The sequence below is a fragment of the Thalassophryne amazonica genome, chromosome 14 (assembly GCF_902500255.1).
Source record: "Thalassophryne amazonica chromosome 14, fThaAma1.1, whole genome shotgun sequence".
Classification (NCBI taxonomy): domain Eukaryota; kingdom Metazoa; phylum Chordata; class Actinopteri; order Batrachoidiformes; family Batrachoididae; genus Thalassophryne; species Thalassophryne amazonica.
Window position 1 is genome coordinate 72,495,001 of NC_047116.1, and position 18,550 is coordinate 72,513,550.

The 18,550-nt window shown below is 45.5% G+C and overlaps 1 protein-coding gene across 1 annotated transcript in view; it reads left to right on the plus strand.

The window, feature by feature from the left end:
• adcy5 (adenylate cyclase 5) overlaps positions 1–18,550 on the plus strand; it is a 365,757-nt gene that overhangs the window by 303,965 nt on the left and 43,242 nt on the right. The window contains 5 exon segments of the mRNA XM_034185849.1: positions 1,937–2,121; positions 2,213–2,233; positions 2,500–2,551; positions 2,553–2,572; positions 2,574–2,631. Coding sequence (XP_034041740.1) covers positions 1,937–2,121; positions 2,213–2,233; positions 2,500–2,551; positions 2,553–2,572; positions 2,574–2,631 — 336 coding nt within the window.

The window sequence follows — 18,550 nt, forward strand, 5'->3', positions numbered from 1 at the left end:
CATAATGCTGTTCTGTACTATGATGAATTCTAAAACCTGACTGAAACTCTCAAATGACCATTCCTCTGCAGATGGATCAGTTAGCTGTTTAACAACTCCCCTTTCAAGAATTCTTGAGAGAAAAGGAAGGTTGGAGATTGGCCTATAATTAGCTAAGATAGGCTGGGTCAAGTGATGGCTGTTTTAAGTAATGGTTTAATTACTGCCAATCTACTGTATATACTGTAATCTGCCCAAAACCCCATGAAAATGCTGTGGTTATACCCTGGAAGCAGAAAAATTACATCATATGCATTATATTGTTACAACCCCAATTCCATGAAGTTGGGATGTGTAAAATTGTAAATAAAAACAGGAAATACGATTTGCAAATCCTCTTCAACTATATCATGAATAACACTCAAAGACAAGATATTTAATGTTCAAACTGATAACCATTTTTGTTTTTGTGCAACTATTTGCTCATTTTGAAATGGATTGCGTGCAACACTTCAAAAACGCTAGTTGGACAGTGGTATGTTTTACCACTGTGTTACATCACCTTTTCCTTCTAACAACACTCAGTAAACATTTGGGAACTGAGGACACTAATTGTTGAAGCTTTGTAGGTGGAATTCTTTCCCATTCTTGCTTGATGTACGACTTCATTTTTTTCAACAGTCTGGGGTCTCCATTGTCGTATTTTGCGCTTCATAATGCGCCACATTTTCAATGGGCGACAGGTCTGGACTGCAGGCAGGCCAGTCTAGTACCCGTACTCTTTTACTATGAAACCACGCTGTTGTAACACATGCAGGAATGTGGCTGGCATTGTCTTGCTGAAATAAGCAGGGACGTCCCTGAAAAAGACGTAGCTAGATGTGTTGCTCCAAATCCATGGGATGTACCTTTCAGAATTATTGGTGCCATCACAGATGTGTAAGTTGGTAACAATCTGGATGGTGTTTTTCCTTTTTTTGTCTGGATGACACGACGTCCATGATTTCCAAAAACAATTTGAAATGTGGACTCATCAGACCACAGCACACTTTTCCACTTTGCGTCTGTCCATTTCAAATGAACTCAGCCCAGAGAAGGCGGTGGGCTTTTCTGGATGCTGTTGATGTATGGCTTTCGCTTTGGCATGGTAGAGTTTTAACTTGCGCTTGTAGATGTAGCAATGAACTGTGTTAACTGGACAGTGTTTTTTTAAGTGTTCCTGAGCCCAGGCGGTAAGACCCTTTACACAATGATGTCAGTTTTTAATGCAGTGCCGCCTGAGGGATCGAAGGTCACGGGCATTCAGTGTTGGTTTTCGGCCTTGGCCACTTGTGTGTAGAAGTTCTCCAGATTCTCTGAATCTTCTGATTATATTATGGACTGTAGATGATGGAATCCCTAATTCCTTACAGTTGAACGTTGAGGAAAAGGTTCTTAAACTGTTGGACTATTTTTCATGCAGTTGTTCACCAAGTGGTGATCCTTGCCCCATCTTTGCTTGTGAATGGCTGCCTTGTGGGGATGCACCTTTTATACCCAATCATGACACTCACCTGTTTCCAGTTAGGTGTTCTTTGAGCATTCGTCAACTTTCCCAGTCTTTTGTTGCCCCATCCCAACTTTTTTGAAATGTGTTGCAGGCATCCATTTCAAAATGAGCAAATATTTGCACAAAACAACAAAGTTTATCAGTTTGAACATTAAATATCTTGTCTTTGTGGTGTATTCAACTGAATATAGGTTGAAGAGGATTTGCAAATCATTGCATTCTGTTTTTATTACATTTTACACAACGTCCCAACTTCATTGGAATGGGGTTGTACTCCAAGCGCTCATCCACAAACGAACTGCACTGTCCTGTTGAATGTTGATTTTTTTTTTTAACTGTGAGACTGCATGCCAAAACCTTCAAATCCAAAGATTAGCCAGTTTTCTGTGGTTCATCTTCCTCCCTCAGTACTTCACGCTGTGCGTGCTGCTCAGCCTGCTGGCGTGCGCCGTCTTCCCTGCAGATCAGCAGCATGGGTAGCTCTTCCTCATGCTCTTCATCGAGCTGGTGTACCTCATCATTATGGAGGTGCCTAAAGTCAGCCTGTTTGACAATCAGGACCTGCTCATCATCACCAATGCCATCATTGCTGCGTGAGTCGTGTGCCAGTTGTGCTGTATGAAAGTCCTGACTGTGTGAATGCTCGGATCACTGATGAGCTCTTCTCTGCTCCCTCCCTCACAGGAAACCCATGAATGGAACAAGGTCAGTGTGGCTTGTAGGTTTTTTCTTTTGTTTTTCTAACCTCATCATGTCTGATTAAGCTAACAGCATCATTATCAGACAAATGGAAATTATAATCAGCCACTACCAACAGATGCTGCGGCTAACCGAGACTAAATTAGTCCTTGTGGCCACAGTTCAGCTTTTCCCACAAACGCATGAACTCATAATCATGTTTGAGTGATTATGCTGCATGAGTGCTGAGTTTAATTGCAGTCACAGAGTCTTTTGTGTGTGCTGTTGTTCAGCTGTGTGGTGGACTCCAAAGTTCCTCTGAAGATCATGACTCCAGTGGTCATTTACTGTCTTCGTCCTTGCCCTCTCTTCATGCCCAGCAGGTGGAGTCCACAGCCAGACTGGACTTCCTGTGGAAGCTGCAGGTCTGTGTGTGTGTGTGTGTGTTGTGTGTGTGTGTGTGTGTGTGTGTGTGTGTGTGTGTGTGTGTTGTGTGTGTGTGTGTGTGTGTTGTGTGTTGTGTGGTGTGTGTGTGTGTGTGTGTGTGTGTTTGTGTGCATGCGTGTGTGTGTTTGTGTGCATGCGTGTGTATTTATTTGCTTTTTTTTTGTCTATTTTGTGCTCGTACAGACACACAAAACAGACTCTACTAGGGGAACAGAGCATGTTTAGGGGAACATGCTCTATTCCCCTAAAGTATTTTAGTGTAGTGGGACCAATACGCTTTCCCTTTTTTTGCCTGTGACACTTTTGAGGGTCCACAACACATTCAGACCACCACCACCACGTTTGTTGAAGTTCTGATACAGTCCTGGTCAAAATTATTAGCACCCTGGATTTTCCAGTACATATGCCAGAATATGTTCAGAAATACATGGAACAGCTTATGTGATCAGAATATTTAAATCAACTGTCAAAGGTTATTACAGTATATAAACGGAAAAAAATACAAAGCCATTTATACAGTGTAAAATACAAATACTAAATTTATCACAGACACAATTGGGCACTGCCATCTCATTTGAGGGCAGACACTAAAGGGGTAAAATATGGCACATATGGTGCAATTTTCCTAATGCTGGGGGCAGCCCTCATCTGTCCCCAGCAGAAACATGGCACTTTCTCTGAGGTTTTGGACAAATTACACACAAAGTGAAAATGCAAAGAAGAAGTGATGATGCAGTGGAAAGTGGACATGTGTTGCGGTTTGTTTATGACCCAAGGCTCAAACACGTCGAGGTGGTTGTGCAGGCGAGAGAACGGAGCTACTCTTGCTAAGTGTGTGGGCTAACACTTATCGACACAACCTCTCCCATTTGCCTCGTCTTCCCTTCTCCATTGGGAAACTGGAAAAAAAACTGCAGTTTTCGCGACTGCTTCGGTGATTGTAGCCGAAAACAAATCAGTACACCATTTTACTGTTAGAAGTGACGCTGTTTGTGGGAAGAGACTAATCCCCTGGTGGAGTGTGGGAGTGTCAGCACAAAGCATTCGGAGGATGGGGTTTCAGCGGAAACCATTTTAAACCGATCAGACTGTGACACAATGGCACATCTTAAACCAGCACGTCCGCTAAGTGGAGAGGGTATGCTTCGAATGCATAAATGTCAACCTATACGGATTGTCCATAAATTATACGGATTTTTCAGAGTTTCAGAGTCATACGGACGTACAAATAAAGTCTTATGGATATTCAGAGTTTGGTCTGCAGCAGCTCTATAATCAACTGTTTCTGCAGCGCAACTCCAATTTGAAGCGTGAACCATTGAAGCAATGCTTCGATCCACTAGCTCGTTGGTTCTTTGATTCGCTGCTCTTCATAAACGGCGAGTCCGCTTCTTAACCCCTCTCAAAACCATTAAAATATTGTGAGTCACTTTTGTGTGGATTAAATTAACTAGCTGGGACTCATGCAGGGGTGTCGGACTGGGGGGGTAAAGGGTACTATGTACCCAGGGCCCAGAGCATGGGGGGCCCACAAAAACTGGCATTAAATACATTTTTGTGTTGCATGTTATTAATGTCCATACAATTCATGTTGTAAAAGAATATAATTAGAATCAGTCAATCAATCAATCAATCAATTTTTTTATATAGCGCCAAATCACAACAAACAGTTGCCCCAAGGCGCTTTATATTGTAAGGCAAGGCCATACAATAATTATGTAAAACCCCAACGGTCAAAACGACCCCCTGTGAGCAAGCACTTGGCTACAGTGGGAAGGAAAAACTCCCTTTTAACAGGAAGAAACCTCCAGCAGAACCAGGCTCAGGGAGGGGCAGTCTTCTGCTGGGACTGGTTGGGGCTGAGGGAGAGAACCAGGAAAAAGACATGCTGTGGAGGGGAGCAGAGATCGATCACTAATGATTAAATGCAGAGTGGTGCATACAGAGCAAAAAGAGAAAGAAACAGTGCATCATGGGAACCCCCCAGCAGTCTACGTCTATAGCAGCATAACTAAGGGATGGTTCAGGGTCACCTGATCCAGCCCTAACTATAAGCTTTAGCAAAAAGGAAAGTTTTAAGCCTAATCTTAAAAGTAGAGAGGGTGTCTGTCTCCCTGATCTGAATTGGGAGCTGGTTCCACAGGAGAGGAGCCTGAAAGCTGAAGGCTCTGCCTCCCATTCTACTCTTACAAACCCTAGGAACTACAAGTAAGCCTGCAGTCTGAGAGCGAAGCGCTCTATTGGGGTGATATGGTACTACGAGGTCCCTAAGATAAGATGGGACCTGATTATTCAAAACCTTATAAGTAAGAAGAAGAATTTTAAATTCTATTCTAGAATTAACAGGAAGCCAATGAAGAGAGGCCAATATGGGTGAGATATGCTCTCTCCTTCTAGTCCCCGTCAGTACTCTAGCTGCAGCATTTTGAATTAACTGAAGGCTTTTTAGGGAACTTTTAGGACAACCTGATAATAATGAATTACAATAGTCCAGCCTAGAGGAAATAAATGCATGAATTAGTTTTTCAGCATCACTCTGAGACAAGACCTTTCTGATTTTAGAGATATTGCGTAAATGCAAAAAAGCAGTCCTACATATTTGTTTAATATGCGCTTTGAATGACATATCCTGATCAAAAATGACTCCAAGATTTCTCACAGTATTACTAGAGGTCAGGGTAATGCCATCCAGAGTAAGGATCTGGTTAGACACCATGTTTCTAAGATTTGTGGGGCCAAGTACAATAACTTCAGTTTTATCTGAGTTTAAAAGCAGGAAATTAGAGGTCATCCATGTCTTTATGTCTGTAAGACAATCCTGCAGTTTAGCTAATTGGTGTGTGTCCTCTGGCTTCATGGATAGATAAAGCTGGGTATCATCTGCGTAACAATGAAAATTTAAGCAATACCGTCTAATAATACTGCCTAAGGGAAGCATGTATAAAGTGAATAAAATTGGTCCATAATTCCATAATTAACCTTAGTCTGTGAAGAAGATTCCCCATTTACATGAACAAATTGTAATCTATTAGACAAATATGATTCAAACCACCGCAGCGCAGTGCCTTTAATACCTATGGCATGCTCTAATCTCTGTAATAAAATTTTATGGTCAACAGTATCAAAAGCAGCACTGAGGTCTAACAGAACAAGCACAGAGATGAGTCCACTGTCCGAGGCCATAAGAAGATCATTTGTAACCTTCACTAATGCTGTTTCTGTACTATGATGAATTCTAAAACCTGACTGAAACTCTTCAAATAGACCATTCCTCTGCAGATGATCAGTTAGCTGTTTTACAACTACCCTTTCAAGAATTTTTGAGAGAAAAGGAAGGTTGGAGATTGGCCTATAATTAGCTAAGATAGCTGGGTCAAGTGATGGCTTTTTAAGTAATGGTTTAATTACTGCCACCTTAAAAGCCTGTGGTACATAGCCAACTAACAAAGATAGATTGATCATATTTAAGATCGAAGCATTAAATAATGGTAGGGCTTCCTTGAGCAGCCTGGTAGGAATGGGGTCTAATAAACATGTTGATGGTTTGGATGAAGTAACTAATGAAAATAACTCAGAATGAATGTATAAATGTTGCAAAACATAATTCTGCTCTAACAATAACATTGAAAGATCTCTGAGGGCCCTTCCCACCCCTGCACAGTTGTACAATGGTTTAGTCCAGGCGCACAGGCCCCCCCCCCACACACACACACACATCCCAAATGGGATCTGATAGAAAGAGGAGGTATTTAGTAGTGCTGAAACAACTAGTCGATTTAATCGATTATTAAGTAATAATCAACTAATTTAGTCATCAATTAGTTGTTAAATAACTTTGTCTTACCCCAAATGTTTCGTTTCTTACATATAAATCAACTGTTTCTGCAGCGAGGCTTTGCTTTGAACCTTGAACCAATCGAAACAGTGATTTGCAGATTTCAGATTTGAAACATTTAGGAACAGAGCCAGAAGTTAAAGAAAGATTAATCATTTCCAGCACAGTCGGCCCAAGAGTGGGCCACAGGTCCTTAAACAGTTTTGTTGGTATAGGATCAAATAAACAGGTTGTGCTTTTTGTTGACGTTACGAGTTTTGTCAGCATGCCTAGAGAGATACTCTCAAATTCTGTAAATCTAGGTAATACCTCAGTAATGGCACCAGGGTGTAGTGGCTGCGTTGAGGCATGCTGGGATATGTTTAACCTAATGTCTTCTATATTCTTCTCAAAGTAAGCCAGGAAATCTTGTGCTGTAAAAGGAGAGTGAACTACAGGTGGTTGTCCATGAATAAGTGTTGCCACGGTGTCGAACAAGAACTTTGAGTTATGCTTGTTTTTGTTGATCAAATCAGAGTAATAGGTCCACTTTGTAGCCAGTAATGCATGGTGGAATACTTGAGCTACGCCAATCCCGTTCTAGACCTCTAGCCTTATGCTTGAGGTCACGCACTTTATCACTGAACCAAGGTGACTGTGTTTTGGGGGAGCGTGGTTTTAACACAGGTGGCGCATCATGTCGAGTGCAGTTTTGAGCACTGAGTTTAAACTATCCACAAGACTGTCTACTGATTGGGTATTTGCCAAATGTGAAGCTAAGACATCAGGGAGTCTAGCTTCGAGTTCAGTCTTAGTTGAGGAGTTGAAGCATCGCCGTAGTGATATACAAGTTTGTTGTTCCACTAAGCACGGCAGCGAAACTGTAAACTTAATAAGAGAGTGATCAGGGACCACTGATGTAAGACGCATGATGTCAATATTCGTGACAGCAATACCACATGCAAGAATCAAATCCAGGGTATTTCCACTAATGTGCGTCGAGTGTTACGGTTTGGACGAGCGTGGAGGATGAACCCAAAAGCAAGGAGCAGAAAATGGACGTTAAAAAACTGATTTATTTTACAATGGATTATGTACAGAGGAAAAATGATATGCAGGGGCATAGTCTAGCCGGGTGGAGACGGGCCCGCACGGTGGTGGAATCAGGGGATCCACAGTTCTGTCAACTTTGACTCGGATGTGGAGAATTCGGTGCCAGGTGGCCGCCACAAGCTGTTGACGAGGCTCGGGAAGAGAAACAGATGGTGAGTGCTGAGCCAGTCACTTCACACGGTCAGTCAGTGACAACTTATCACAGCTGGTCCAGATAAGCAGGCAGTTAGACAGAATTATTCAGTTCAGTTTCTTCTAGTAGTTCTTTATCAGGAAAATTTCACAGTTCAGTTTGTATGATATTCCAGGCAGGGTTCAGTGTGCAGCAGCTCATATGAGCAAAAGGAGAGCAAACACTTAACTTGGCAGCTGTGGAGCGTGGGAGCTCCGTAACAGGCGGCAGATGAGTCTTGGTAGCAATAGGTTGCATCAGAGATAAGCTGCGGCTCTTTCAGGGTGGTGTGTGGAAACACCGAGAGAGAAAAGTATACAAGCATGAACAATATGACCAGTCTTACCATGGAAGGTTTGCAGAGTTTCTGGTGAAGATGGAATGAGGAGCCGGGGTTCATATGCTGATGCTGATTGGATGTGAATCAGGTGTGTCGATCAGCCTGCGGCCACCTGTGCAGGAGGGAGAGAGGAGGGAGGAGAGAGGAGCAGCAGCAGAACAGAACAGGCAGCCCACAACAGTACCCCCCCTCAATGAGAGCCCCCAGGCGACCTACCAGGCTGGTCAGGATGGTCCCAATAGAAGTCTCTGATGAGTGACGGGTCCAGGATCAGCCCCCGTTTGACCCAGGAGCGTTCTTCTGGGCCGTATCCCTCCCAGTCCACCAGGTACTGGAACCCCCGCCCCCAACGGTGTACGTCTAAGATCTTTCTGACTGTCTAGGCCGGATGGCCATCCACCATCCGGGCAGGGGGTGGTGATGGTGCTGGAGGGTACAGAGGACTTGAATGCACAGGTTTCAGATGAGAGACGTGAAAAGCTAGAGGCAGGCCTCTACTGGTGGTTGGCTCTCACTGCGGTATTGTATCACTTCCTGTTCCAGAGCACAGCGGTGTTTTGCTGTATTTGTTAGCTGTTTAATCTGCGCAGTTAGATTGATCTAGTTACCTAGATAACGATTTGTTTCACAGTGTAATCTTCACATGCCTTAACTAAAGCACTCCCTCTGCTGAATCTCCTCTAAATTATTTACACATTATTCACCTTCTGTGTTTTTAGGAATCCGCTAGCTTAGCGCAGCTACTAGCTCTTAGCCGGTTTAGCATGGCGGCTTCTCCTGTCTCTCCTGCACTTTTCTGCTCAGAGTGTGAAATGTTTAGTTATTCCTCGGCCTCCTTTAGTAGTAATGGTAGTTGTAATAAGTGTAGCTTATTCGTAGCTTTGGAGGCCAGGCTGGGCGAATTGGAGACTCGGCTCCACACCGTGGAAAATTCTACAGCTAGCCAGGCCCCTGTAGTCGGTGCGGACCAAGGTAGCTTAGCCGCCGTTAGTTTCCCTCTGGCAGATCCCGAGCAACCGGGAAAGCAGGCCGACTGGGTGACTGTGAGGAGGAAGCGTAGTTCTAAACAGAAGCCCCGTGTACACCGCCAACCCGTTTACATCTCTAACCATTTTTCCCCACTCGACGACACACCCGCCGAGGATCAAACTCTGGTTACTGGCGACTCTGTTTTGAGAAATGTGAAGTTAGCGACACCAACCATAGTCAATTGTCTTCCGGGGGCCAGAGCAGGCGACATTGAAGGAAATTTGAAACTGCTGGCTAAGGCTAAGCGTAAATTTGGTAAGATTGTAATTCACGTCGGCAGTAATGACACCCGGTTACGCCAATCGGAGGTCACTAAAATTAACATTGAATCGGTGTGTAACTTTGCAAAAACAATGTCGGACTCTGTAGTTTTCTCTGGGCCCCTCCCCAATCGGACCGGGAGTGACATGTTTAGCCGCATGTTCTCCCTGAATTGCTGTCTGTCTGAGTGGTGTCCAAAAAATGAGGTGGGCTTCATAGATAATTGGCAAAGCTTCTGGGGAAAACCTGGTCTTGTTAGGAGAGACGGCATCCATCCCACTTTGGATGGAGCAGCTCTCATTTCTAGAAATCTGGCCAATTTTCTTAAATCCTCCAAACCGTGACTATCCAGGGTTGGGACCAGGAAGCAGAGTTGTAGTCTTACACACTTCTCTGCAGCTTCTCTCCCCCTGCCATCCCCTCATTACCCCATCCCTGTAGAGACGGTGCCTGCTCCCAGACCACCAATAACCAGCAAAAATCTATTTAAGCATAAAAATTCAAAAGAAAAATAATATAGCACCTTCAACTGCACCACAGACTAAACAGTTAAATGTGGTCTATTAAACATTAGATCTCTCTCTTCTAAGTCCCTGTTAGTAAATTATATAATAATTGATCAACATATTGATTTATTCTGCCTTACAGAAACCTGGTTACAGCAGGATGAATATGTTAGTTTAAATGAGTCAACACCCCCGAGTCACACTAACTGGCAGAATGCTCGTAGCACGGGCTGAGGCGGAGGATTAGCAGCAATCTTCCATTCCAGCTTATTAATTAATCAAAAACCTAGACAGAGCTTTAATTCATTTGAAAGCTTGACTCTTAGTCTTGTCCATCCAAATTGGAAGTCCCAAAAACCAGTTTTATTTCTTATTATCTATCATCCACCTGGTCGTTACTGTGAGTTTCTCTGTGAATTTTCAGACCTTTTGTCTGACTTAGTGCTTAGCTCAGATAAGATAATTATAGTGGGCGATTTTAACATCCACACAGATGCTGAGAATGACAGCCTCAACACTGCATTTAATCTATTATTTGACTCAATTGGCTTTGCTCAAAATGTAAATGAGTCCACCCACCACTTTAATCATATCTTAGATCTTGTTCTGACTTATGGTATGGAAATTGAAGACTTAACAGTATTCCCTGAAAACTCCCTTCTGTCTGATCATTTCTTAATAACATTTACATTTACTCTGATGGACTACTCAGCAGTGGGGAATAAGTTTCATTACACTAGAAGTCTTTCAGAAAGCGCTGTAACTAGGTTTAAGGATATGATCCTTCTTTATGTTCTCTAATGCCATATACCAACACAGTGCAGAGTAGCTACCTAAACTCTGTAAGTGAGATAGAGTATCTCGTCAATAGTTTTACATCCTCATTGAAGACAACTTTGGATGCTGTAGCTCCTCTGAAAAAGAGAGCTTTAAATCAGAAGTGCCTGACTCCGTGGTATAACTCACAAACTCGCAGCTTAAAGCAGATAACCCGTAAGTTGGAGAGGAAATGGCGTCTCACTAATTTAGAAGATCTTCACTTAGCCTGGAAAAAGAGTCTGTTGCTCTATAAAAAAGCCCTCCGTAAAGCTAGGACATCTTACTACTCATCACTAATTGAAGAAAATAAGAACAACCCCAGGTTTCTTTTCAGCACTGTAGCCAGGCTGACAAAGAGTCAGAGCTCTATTGAGCTGAGTATTCCTTTAACTTTAACTAGTAATGACGTCATGACTTTCTTTGCTAATAAAATTTTAACTATTAGAGAAAAAATGACTCATAACCATCCCAAAGACGTATCGTTATCTTTGGCTGCTTCAGTGATGCCGGTATTTGGTTAGACTCTTTCTCTCCGATTGTTGTCTGAGTTATTTTCATTAGTTACTTCCTCCAAAACCATCAACATGTCTATTAGACCCCATTCCTACCAGGCTGCTCAAGGAAGCCCTACCATTATTTAATGCTTCGATCTTAATATGATCAATCTATCTTTATTAGTTGGCTATGTACCACAGGCTTTTAAGGTGGCGGTAATTAAACCATTACTTAAAAGCCATCACTTGACCCAGCTATCTTAGCTAATTATAGGCCAATCTCCAACCTTCCTTTTCTCTCAAAAATTCTTGAAAGGGTAGTTGTAAAACAGCTAACTGATCATCTGCAGAGGAATGGTCTATTTGAAGAGTTTCAGTCAGGTTTTAGAATTCATCATAGTACAGAAACAGCATTAGTGAAGGTTACAAATGATCTTCTTATGGCCTCAGACAGTGGACCCATCTCTGTGCTTGTTCTGTTAGACCTCAGTGCTGCTTTTGATACTGTTGACCATAAAATTTTATTACAGAGATTGGAGCATGCCATAGGTATTAAAGGCACTGCGCTGCGGTGGTTTGAATCATATTTATCCAATAGATTACAATTTGTTCATGTAAATGGGGAATCTTCTTCACAGACTAAGGTTAATTATGGAGTTCCACAAGGTTCTGTGCTAGGACCAATTTTATTCACTTTATACATGCTTCCCTTAGGCAGTATTATTAGACGGCATTGCTTAAATTTTCATTGTTACGCAGATGATACCCAGCTTTATCTATCCATGAAGCCAGAGGACACACACCAATTAGCTAAACTGCAGGATTGTCTTACAGACATAAAGACATGGATGACCTCTAATTTCCTGCTTTTAAACTCAGATAAAACTGAAGTTATTGTACTTGGCCCCACAAATCTTAGAAACATGGTGTCTAACCAGATCCTTACTCTGGATGGCATTACCCTGACCTCTAGTAATACTGTGAGAAATCTTGGAGTCATTTTTGATCAGGATATGTCATTCAATGCGCATATTCAACTAATATGTAGGACTGCTTTTTTGCATTTGCGCAATATCTCTAAAATTAGAAAGGTCTTGTCTCAGAGTGACGCTGAAAAACTAATTCATGCATTTATTTCCTCTAGGCTGGACTATTGTAATTCATTATTATCAGGTGACCCTGAACCATCCCTTAGTTAGCTGCTATAGACTTAGACTGCTGGGGGGTTCCCATGATGCACTGAGTGTTTCTTTCTCTTTTTGCTCTGTATGCACCACTCTGCATTTAATCATTAGTGATTGATCTCTGCTCTCTTCCACAGCATGTCTTTTTTCCGATTCTCTCCCCTCAGCCCCAACCAGTCCCAGCAGAAGACTGCCCCTCCCCTGAGCCTGTTTCTGCTGGAGGTTTCTTCCTGTTAAAAGGGAGTTTTTCCTTCCCACTGTCGCCAAGTGCTTGCTCACAGGGGGTCGTTTGACCGTTGGGGTTTTTACGTAATATTGTATGGCCTTGCCTTACATATAAAGTGCCTTGGGGCAACTGTTTGTTGTGATTTGGAACTATATAAATAAAATTGATTGATTGATTGATTGAAAGAGGTGTGGATCCACAGGGAGCAGGGCAGTCGGAGTCGGACGGCCGCCGGATTAACCTCCCTGTCCACAACAAAGGGACCAATGTAATGCAGGTGCCAACTTGGGCGAGTCCAGTCTGCAGAGGGATGTCCTTGGATGGTAGCCACACCTCCTGCCCGTGTCGATAGTAGGGAGCGGGAGTCCAATGCGGTCTGCATGGCCCTGCATCTGGGTTCTGGTCCGTAGCAGGGCCAGAGCGGCCGGACTTCCACATCCGATGACACTTCTTGTGGTGGAGCTGCACTGATGGTACTGAGCTCTCTTCTCCTGCGACGGGAATAGCGGGGGTTGGTAGGGAAGCTTCGAAAGGGGAGAGTCCTGTGGCAGAAGCAACTTGCGAGTTTGTGGGCAAACTCCACCCAGGGAAGGTGTAGACTCCAGTCCGTAGATGGGTGCTGGATATACACGTAAGGTGGTCTCTAGGTCTTGGTTGGCTTGCGCTGCCTGTCCATTGGTTTGAGGATGAAACCCCAGATGACAGGCTGACCGAGGCCCCCCAAGAGCAGCACAGAAACTTTGCCAGACTTGCGAGGTGAACTGGGGTCCCCGGTCAGAGACAATGTCCAGGGGGATACCATGTAGCCGGACAACGTGGAGGACCAGACGCATTGGCGGTCTCCTGGGTGGATGGTAGCTTCAGCAGGGGCACGAAGTGGGCTGCCTTGGAGAAGCGATCCACGATTGTGAGGACGACTGTATGACCCTGGGATGGAGGAAGACCGGTGACAAATTCCATTCCAATATGTGTCCACGGGCGTCCAGGAACAGGGAGAGGTTGCCGCAGCCCAGGCTGGTGGTTGATGTGATGTCTTTCCTCGGGCGCAGGACCGAGCATGCTTGCACCAAACTCCCTCATGTCGGCTTGAGCCGAGGGCCACCAGAAGCTGGTGGCGAAGGAGGTCCAGCTTCGGGCAACCCCGGGGTGGCAGGCCAACCAAGAGGAATGGCAGAACTGAAGGACTTGAGAACAGACTTCAGGAGGAACAAACAGTCGGCTGGGTGGACCTCCCCCGGGGTCCGGATGGCATGTGAGGGCTTTCTGGACAGCCTGCTCCACATCCCAGGTCAGCGCCCCCACAATCATGGATCGGGACAGGATAGTGTCAGGTGTCTCAGGCGGATCCTTAACTGGGGAAAACTGTCGGGAAAGTGCATCGGGTTTGGTGTTCTTACTGCCGGGACGGTAGGATATGGTGAAGTCGAACCGTCCAAAAAACAATGACTACCTGGCTTGCAGAGGATTCAACCATTTAGCGGATTGAATGTATTCAAGATTACGGTGTTCAGTCCAGTCAATAAATGGAACTACGGCCCCCTCCAGCCAGTGTCTCCACTCGGCTAGTGGTTCCTTCATAGCTAGGGGTTCCTGGTTACCCATGTCATAATTTCTTTTGGCGGGGGTCAGACGACGCAAGAAATATGTGCACAGGTGTACCCGCTGGTCCTTTTCTGACCGCTGTGAGAGCACAGCCCCTAGCCCGGAGTCAGACGCATCAACCTCAACAATTAACTGGCGATTGGGATCAGGTTGGGTGAGAATAGGCACGGTGGCGAAGCGTTCCTTAAGTTGAGAAAAGGCGGCGTCAGCCTGAGGAGTCCACTGAAAAACATTTTGGTTGAAGTGGGCGCAGTAAGTGCAGCGGCAATCTGGCTGACTCCAAGAATGAAGCGCTGATAGAAACTGGCGAGCCCGAGGAATTGCTGTAACTGTTTTACGCACGTGGGAACCAGCCAGTCCACAACCGTGTTGACCTTGGCGGGATCAGGTTTGACTTGATTCTTACCAACAAAGAAGAAGCCTGCCTCCAGGGGTGAGGAAGAAGGCCGGATCAACCCAGCAGCCAAGGAATCCCAGATGTAGGTCTCCACTGACTCGCATTCCAGGTGAGATAGATTGTACAGCCTCCCAGATGGTAAGGGAACGCCCGGAAGCAAGTCAATGGCACGATCATAAGGACGGTGAGGAGGAAGCAAGAGAGCACGATCCTTGCTGAATACTTCGCCAAGGTCGTGATACTCAGCCGGGACTAAAGACAAATTAGGCAGTGAGACAACCTTCTCCATGACCACAATGCTGGGAGGAACCGAGGACTAAGACACCCCCCTTCAAACCGGCTTCGCTCCACGAAGTGATAACCCCGGACTGCCAGTCCATTCCGGTATTGTGTTTGTAAATCCAGGGGTGGCCTAAAACCAACTGGGATGAGAATGGAATTACAAAAAACTGAATAATTTCGCAGTGGTTCCCTAACACCACTAACGTGACTGGAGCTGTGCGGTTGTGATGGAAGGAAGTGGGGTGCTGTCTAGATCATGCACTGACAGTGGGGAAGGAAGTGGCTCTAATGGCAACCTAGCCTGGGAAGCTAAGGTTGAGGCGATGAAATTGCCCTCGGCACCCGTGTCAATGAGTGCCGAGACCGAGAGAGTTTCACCACCAAAAGTGTGGCCGGGATTTGAGTGAGATTGGCTCCCTTACTCGTGAATTTAGTTTGGCTCACCCACAGCCCGGTGCCTACGGGTGAGCGTTGGCTTTTGGCCGAATAGGGCAGGTGCTAAGGTTATGCCCCTTAGCACTACAATATACACATTCCCCTGCTGCCAGCCTCCATAGGCATTCTTTGGGGGACCCTGCCGAGCTGCATAGGCTCACCAGCAAGGGGAGCTGGCGTTTCAGAGGATGACTTGGTGGAGCTTGGTAGAGACGGACCTGGTGTATGCTGAGGGGAGGGACGAGCGGAAAAGTCCCGGTCAGCCTGACGGCCTCTGTCCCGGCAGCACTCTCTGATGCGGTTATCTAACCAGATACTTAATGAAATAAGTGCGTCCAGATTGCCAGGTTCATCTCGGACGGCCAGTTCGTCCTTTAGGGCTTCACTCATGCCATTTAGAAACACGTTACATAATGTGGCGTTGTTCCAGTCGGATTCAGCCGCCAAGATTCTGAAATCCACCGCGAATTCTGCGGCACTGTGCTGACCTTGCTTTAATGAAAACAGCCGTCGGGAGACGGCGTCCCTCCTGGAGGCATGATCAAAAACCAGCCTGAGTTCTTTTGTAGAAGATTCAAACGAACCGAGAAGTGAGGAGTCGTTGCTCCAGAGCGCGGTGGCCCAGGAGTGCGCGTTTCCCCGGAGCAAATTGATAATATATGCAACTTTGCTGTCGTTCGAGCGGTACTGAGAAGGACGCTGACTGAACACCGAGCACTGTATAAGGAAAGCAGCACACATTTCCACTTTCCCGAATATGGTTCTGGATGACAAATGAACGGTTCTGGAGAAGCTGCAGCGACCGGAACGGAATGTATGGAGGTCACGAGCTGAACCAGAGCGGCAGCGCGCAGATCAGAAGTGTGTGTGACTGAGAGCTGTGTGAGCTGTGTGGAGAGGTCGGTTAGACATGTGTCCGACCATTTGACGTGATCTGTTAATGTGCTCACATGTTTGGCAATAGAGTCCACCACTTGCTGTAGCTTCCCGAGGAACTCTCCATGGATGTTCAACGCTTGCTGCATCCGGTCTGCCCCCACTGGGTCCATGACGTGGCCAGAAACTCCTGTTACCGTTTGGACGAGCGTGGCACGAACCCAAAAGCAGGGCAGAAAATGGGCGTTAGAAAATGGATTTTTTACAATGGATTATGTACAGAGGAAAAATGATATGCAGGGGGTAGTCTAGCCGAGTGGAGACGGGCCCACACGGCGGTGGAACCAGGGGATCCGCAGTTCCATCAACTTCGGTTCGGATGTGGAGGATTCAGAGCCAGGTGGCCGCCACAAGCTGTCGATGAGGCTGGGGAAGAGATACAGATGGTGAGTTCTGAGCCAGTCACTTCCAGAAGCGGTTCACACAGTCAATCAGTGACAACGTATCACAGGTAGTCCAGATAAGCAGGCAGTTAGACAATGATTCAGTTCAGTTTCTTCTAGTAGTTCTTTATCAGGAAAAGATCCGGATAAGCAGGCAGTTAGACAGAATGATTCAGTTCAGTTTCTTCTGGTAGTTCTTTATCAGGAAAAGTTCACAGTTCAGTTTGTATGATATTCCAGGCAGGGTTCAGTGTGCAGCAGCTCATATGAACAAAAGGAGAGCAAACACTTAACTTGGCAGATGTGGAGTGTGGGAGCTCCGTAACAGGTGGCAGATGAGTCTTGGTAGCAACAGGTTGAGTCAGAGATAAGCTGTGGCTCTTTCAGGCTGGTGTGTGGAAACACAGAGAGAGAAAAATATACAAGCATGAACAAATTGACCAGTCTTACCATAGAAGGTTTGCAGAGTTTCTGGCGAAGATGGAATGAGGAGCTGGGGTTCATATGCTGAGGCTGATTGGATGTGAATCAGGTGTGTCGATCAGCCTGCGGCATGCCACCTGTGCAGGAGAGGGAGAGAGCAGCAGCAGAACAGAACAGGTAGCCCACAACATCGAGTCCCAAATGCATTGCCAAAATCCTAATGCATCCACAATTTCCATAAATGATTTGCAGATTGGATCAGAAGGCTTATTTATATGAACATTAAAGTCAGCAATGATCAGAATGTTATCTGCAATAGTTGAGAAGTTAGAGATGAACGCACCAAATTCATCTAAGAATTCAGAATATGGTCCAGGAGGCCTATATACAGTGACAAAGTAATACGGCTGATTTTTATTCTTCTGACCTTGGCAATGCATAATATCCTGAGCAAAGTGGAGAATCAGATGCTCAAATGAGTTATATTTGTGACCCCCCACAGCTAATAAGCTAAACCTTGATTTATAAATAAGAGCAACCCCCCGCCTTGCTTCGCATCACGAGGGACGTGGCTAAATGTATATGCTGCAGTGCACACTGAGGTGCAGCTGAACGAATGCTAAAGGTGATATGTGTTTTTATTTTTTACCATGTCATGAGAGCATGCCGACACATGTGCATCACGGTGGTGTGTTGAGAAGCGATGTTCTTCATGGCATGACGTGTTCTCTTGCTGCGAGTAGCGATGACACAGCGGTCAAGTGCACCGGTTCGCTGGCGGCATGCCCACCTTTCCGGAGCAGCACCACTCACATGACTGGGCTCACGGCTCCAGGATGTGAGGCAAAAGAGCTGCCCACGCTGATCCGTCAGTGAGGCTGTCATTCAGGTTGTCACATGATGGACGGACCATGTGGACGTTGCGATCGCGCGTCACGAGGCGCAGTGGGCCAGTGAGCTGTTTTTATGTTTTACCATGTCAGGAGAGCCTGCCCACACATGTACATGTGCATGATATGTGTTCTCCAGCTGTGAGTAGTGATAACACAGTGGTCAGATGCAGCTATGACTGCATGCTCATCGCCATGTGTGCTGAGACATGGTTGGGGCAATCCAAAGGTGATCTAGTTTGGTTTTTATTTTCCCCATGGCATCTTTGTTTGCAGACATGCATGTGCGTGCACCACTGTGCCTTGCACAGGGGTGATTGGAGCACATGTGACAATTTGTGTTCTCCAGCTGTGCGCTGCGTTGATGTGGCTGCTGCCATGTGGAGCGACTCAAACCACAAGAATGCAGTCACTGGCCGTGGTCAGCTCCCTCCTTGCTTTATTTCGAATAACATCCAACCCATGACATGACGAGATGTCAACCATGCCCCCCTGACGAATGCATAACGGTAGTGGGTGTGATCATGTCAATTTTGGTTTTTTGTTTGTTTGTTTGTTTGTTTTTTTTGCTCAGGCGCTGTTGGAGACAGC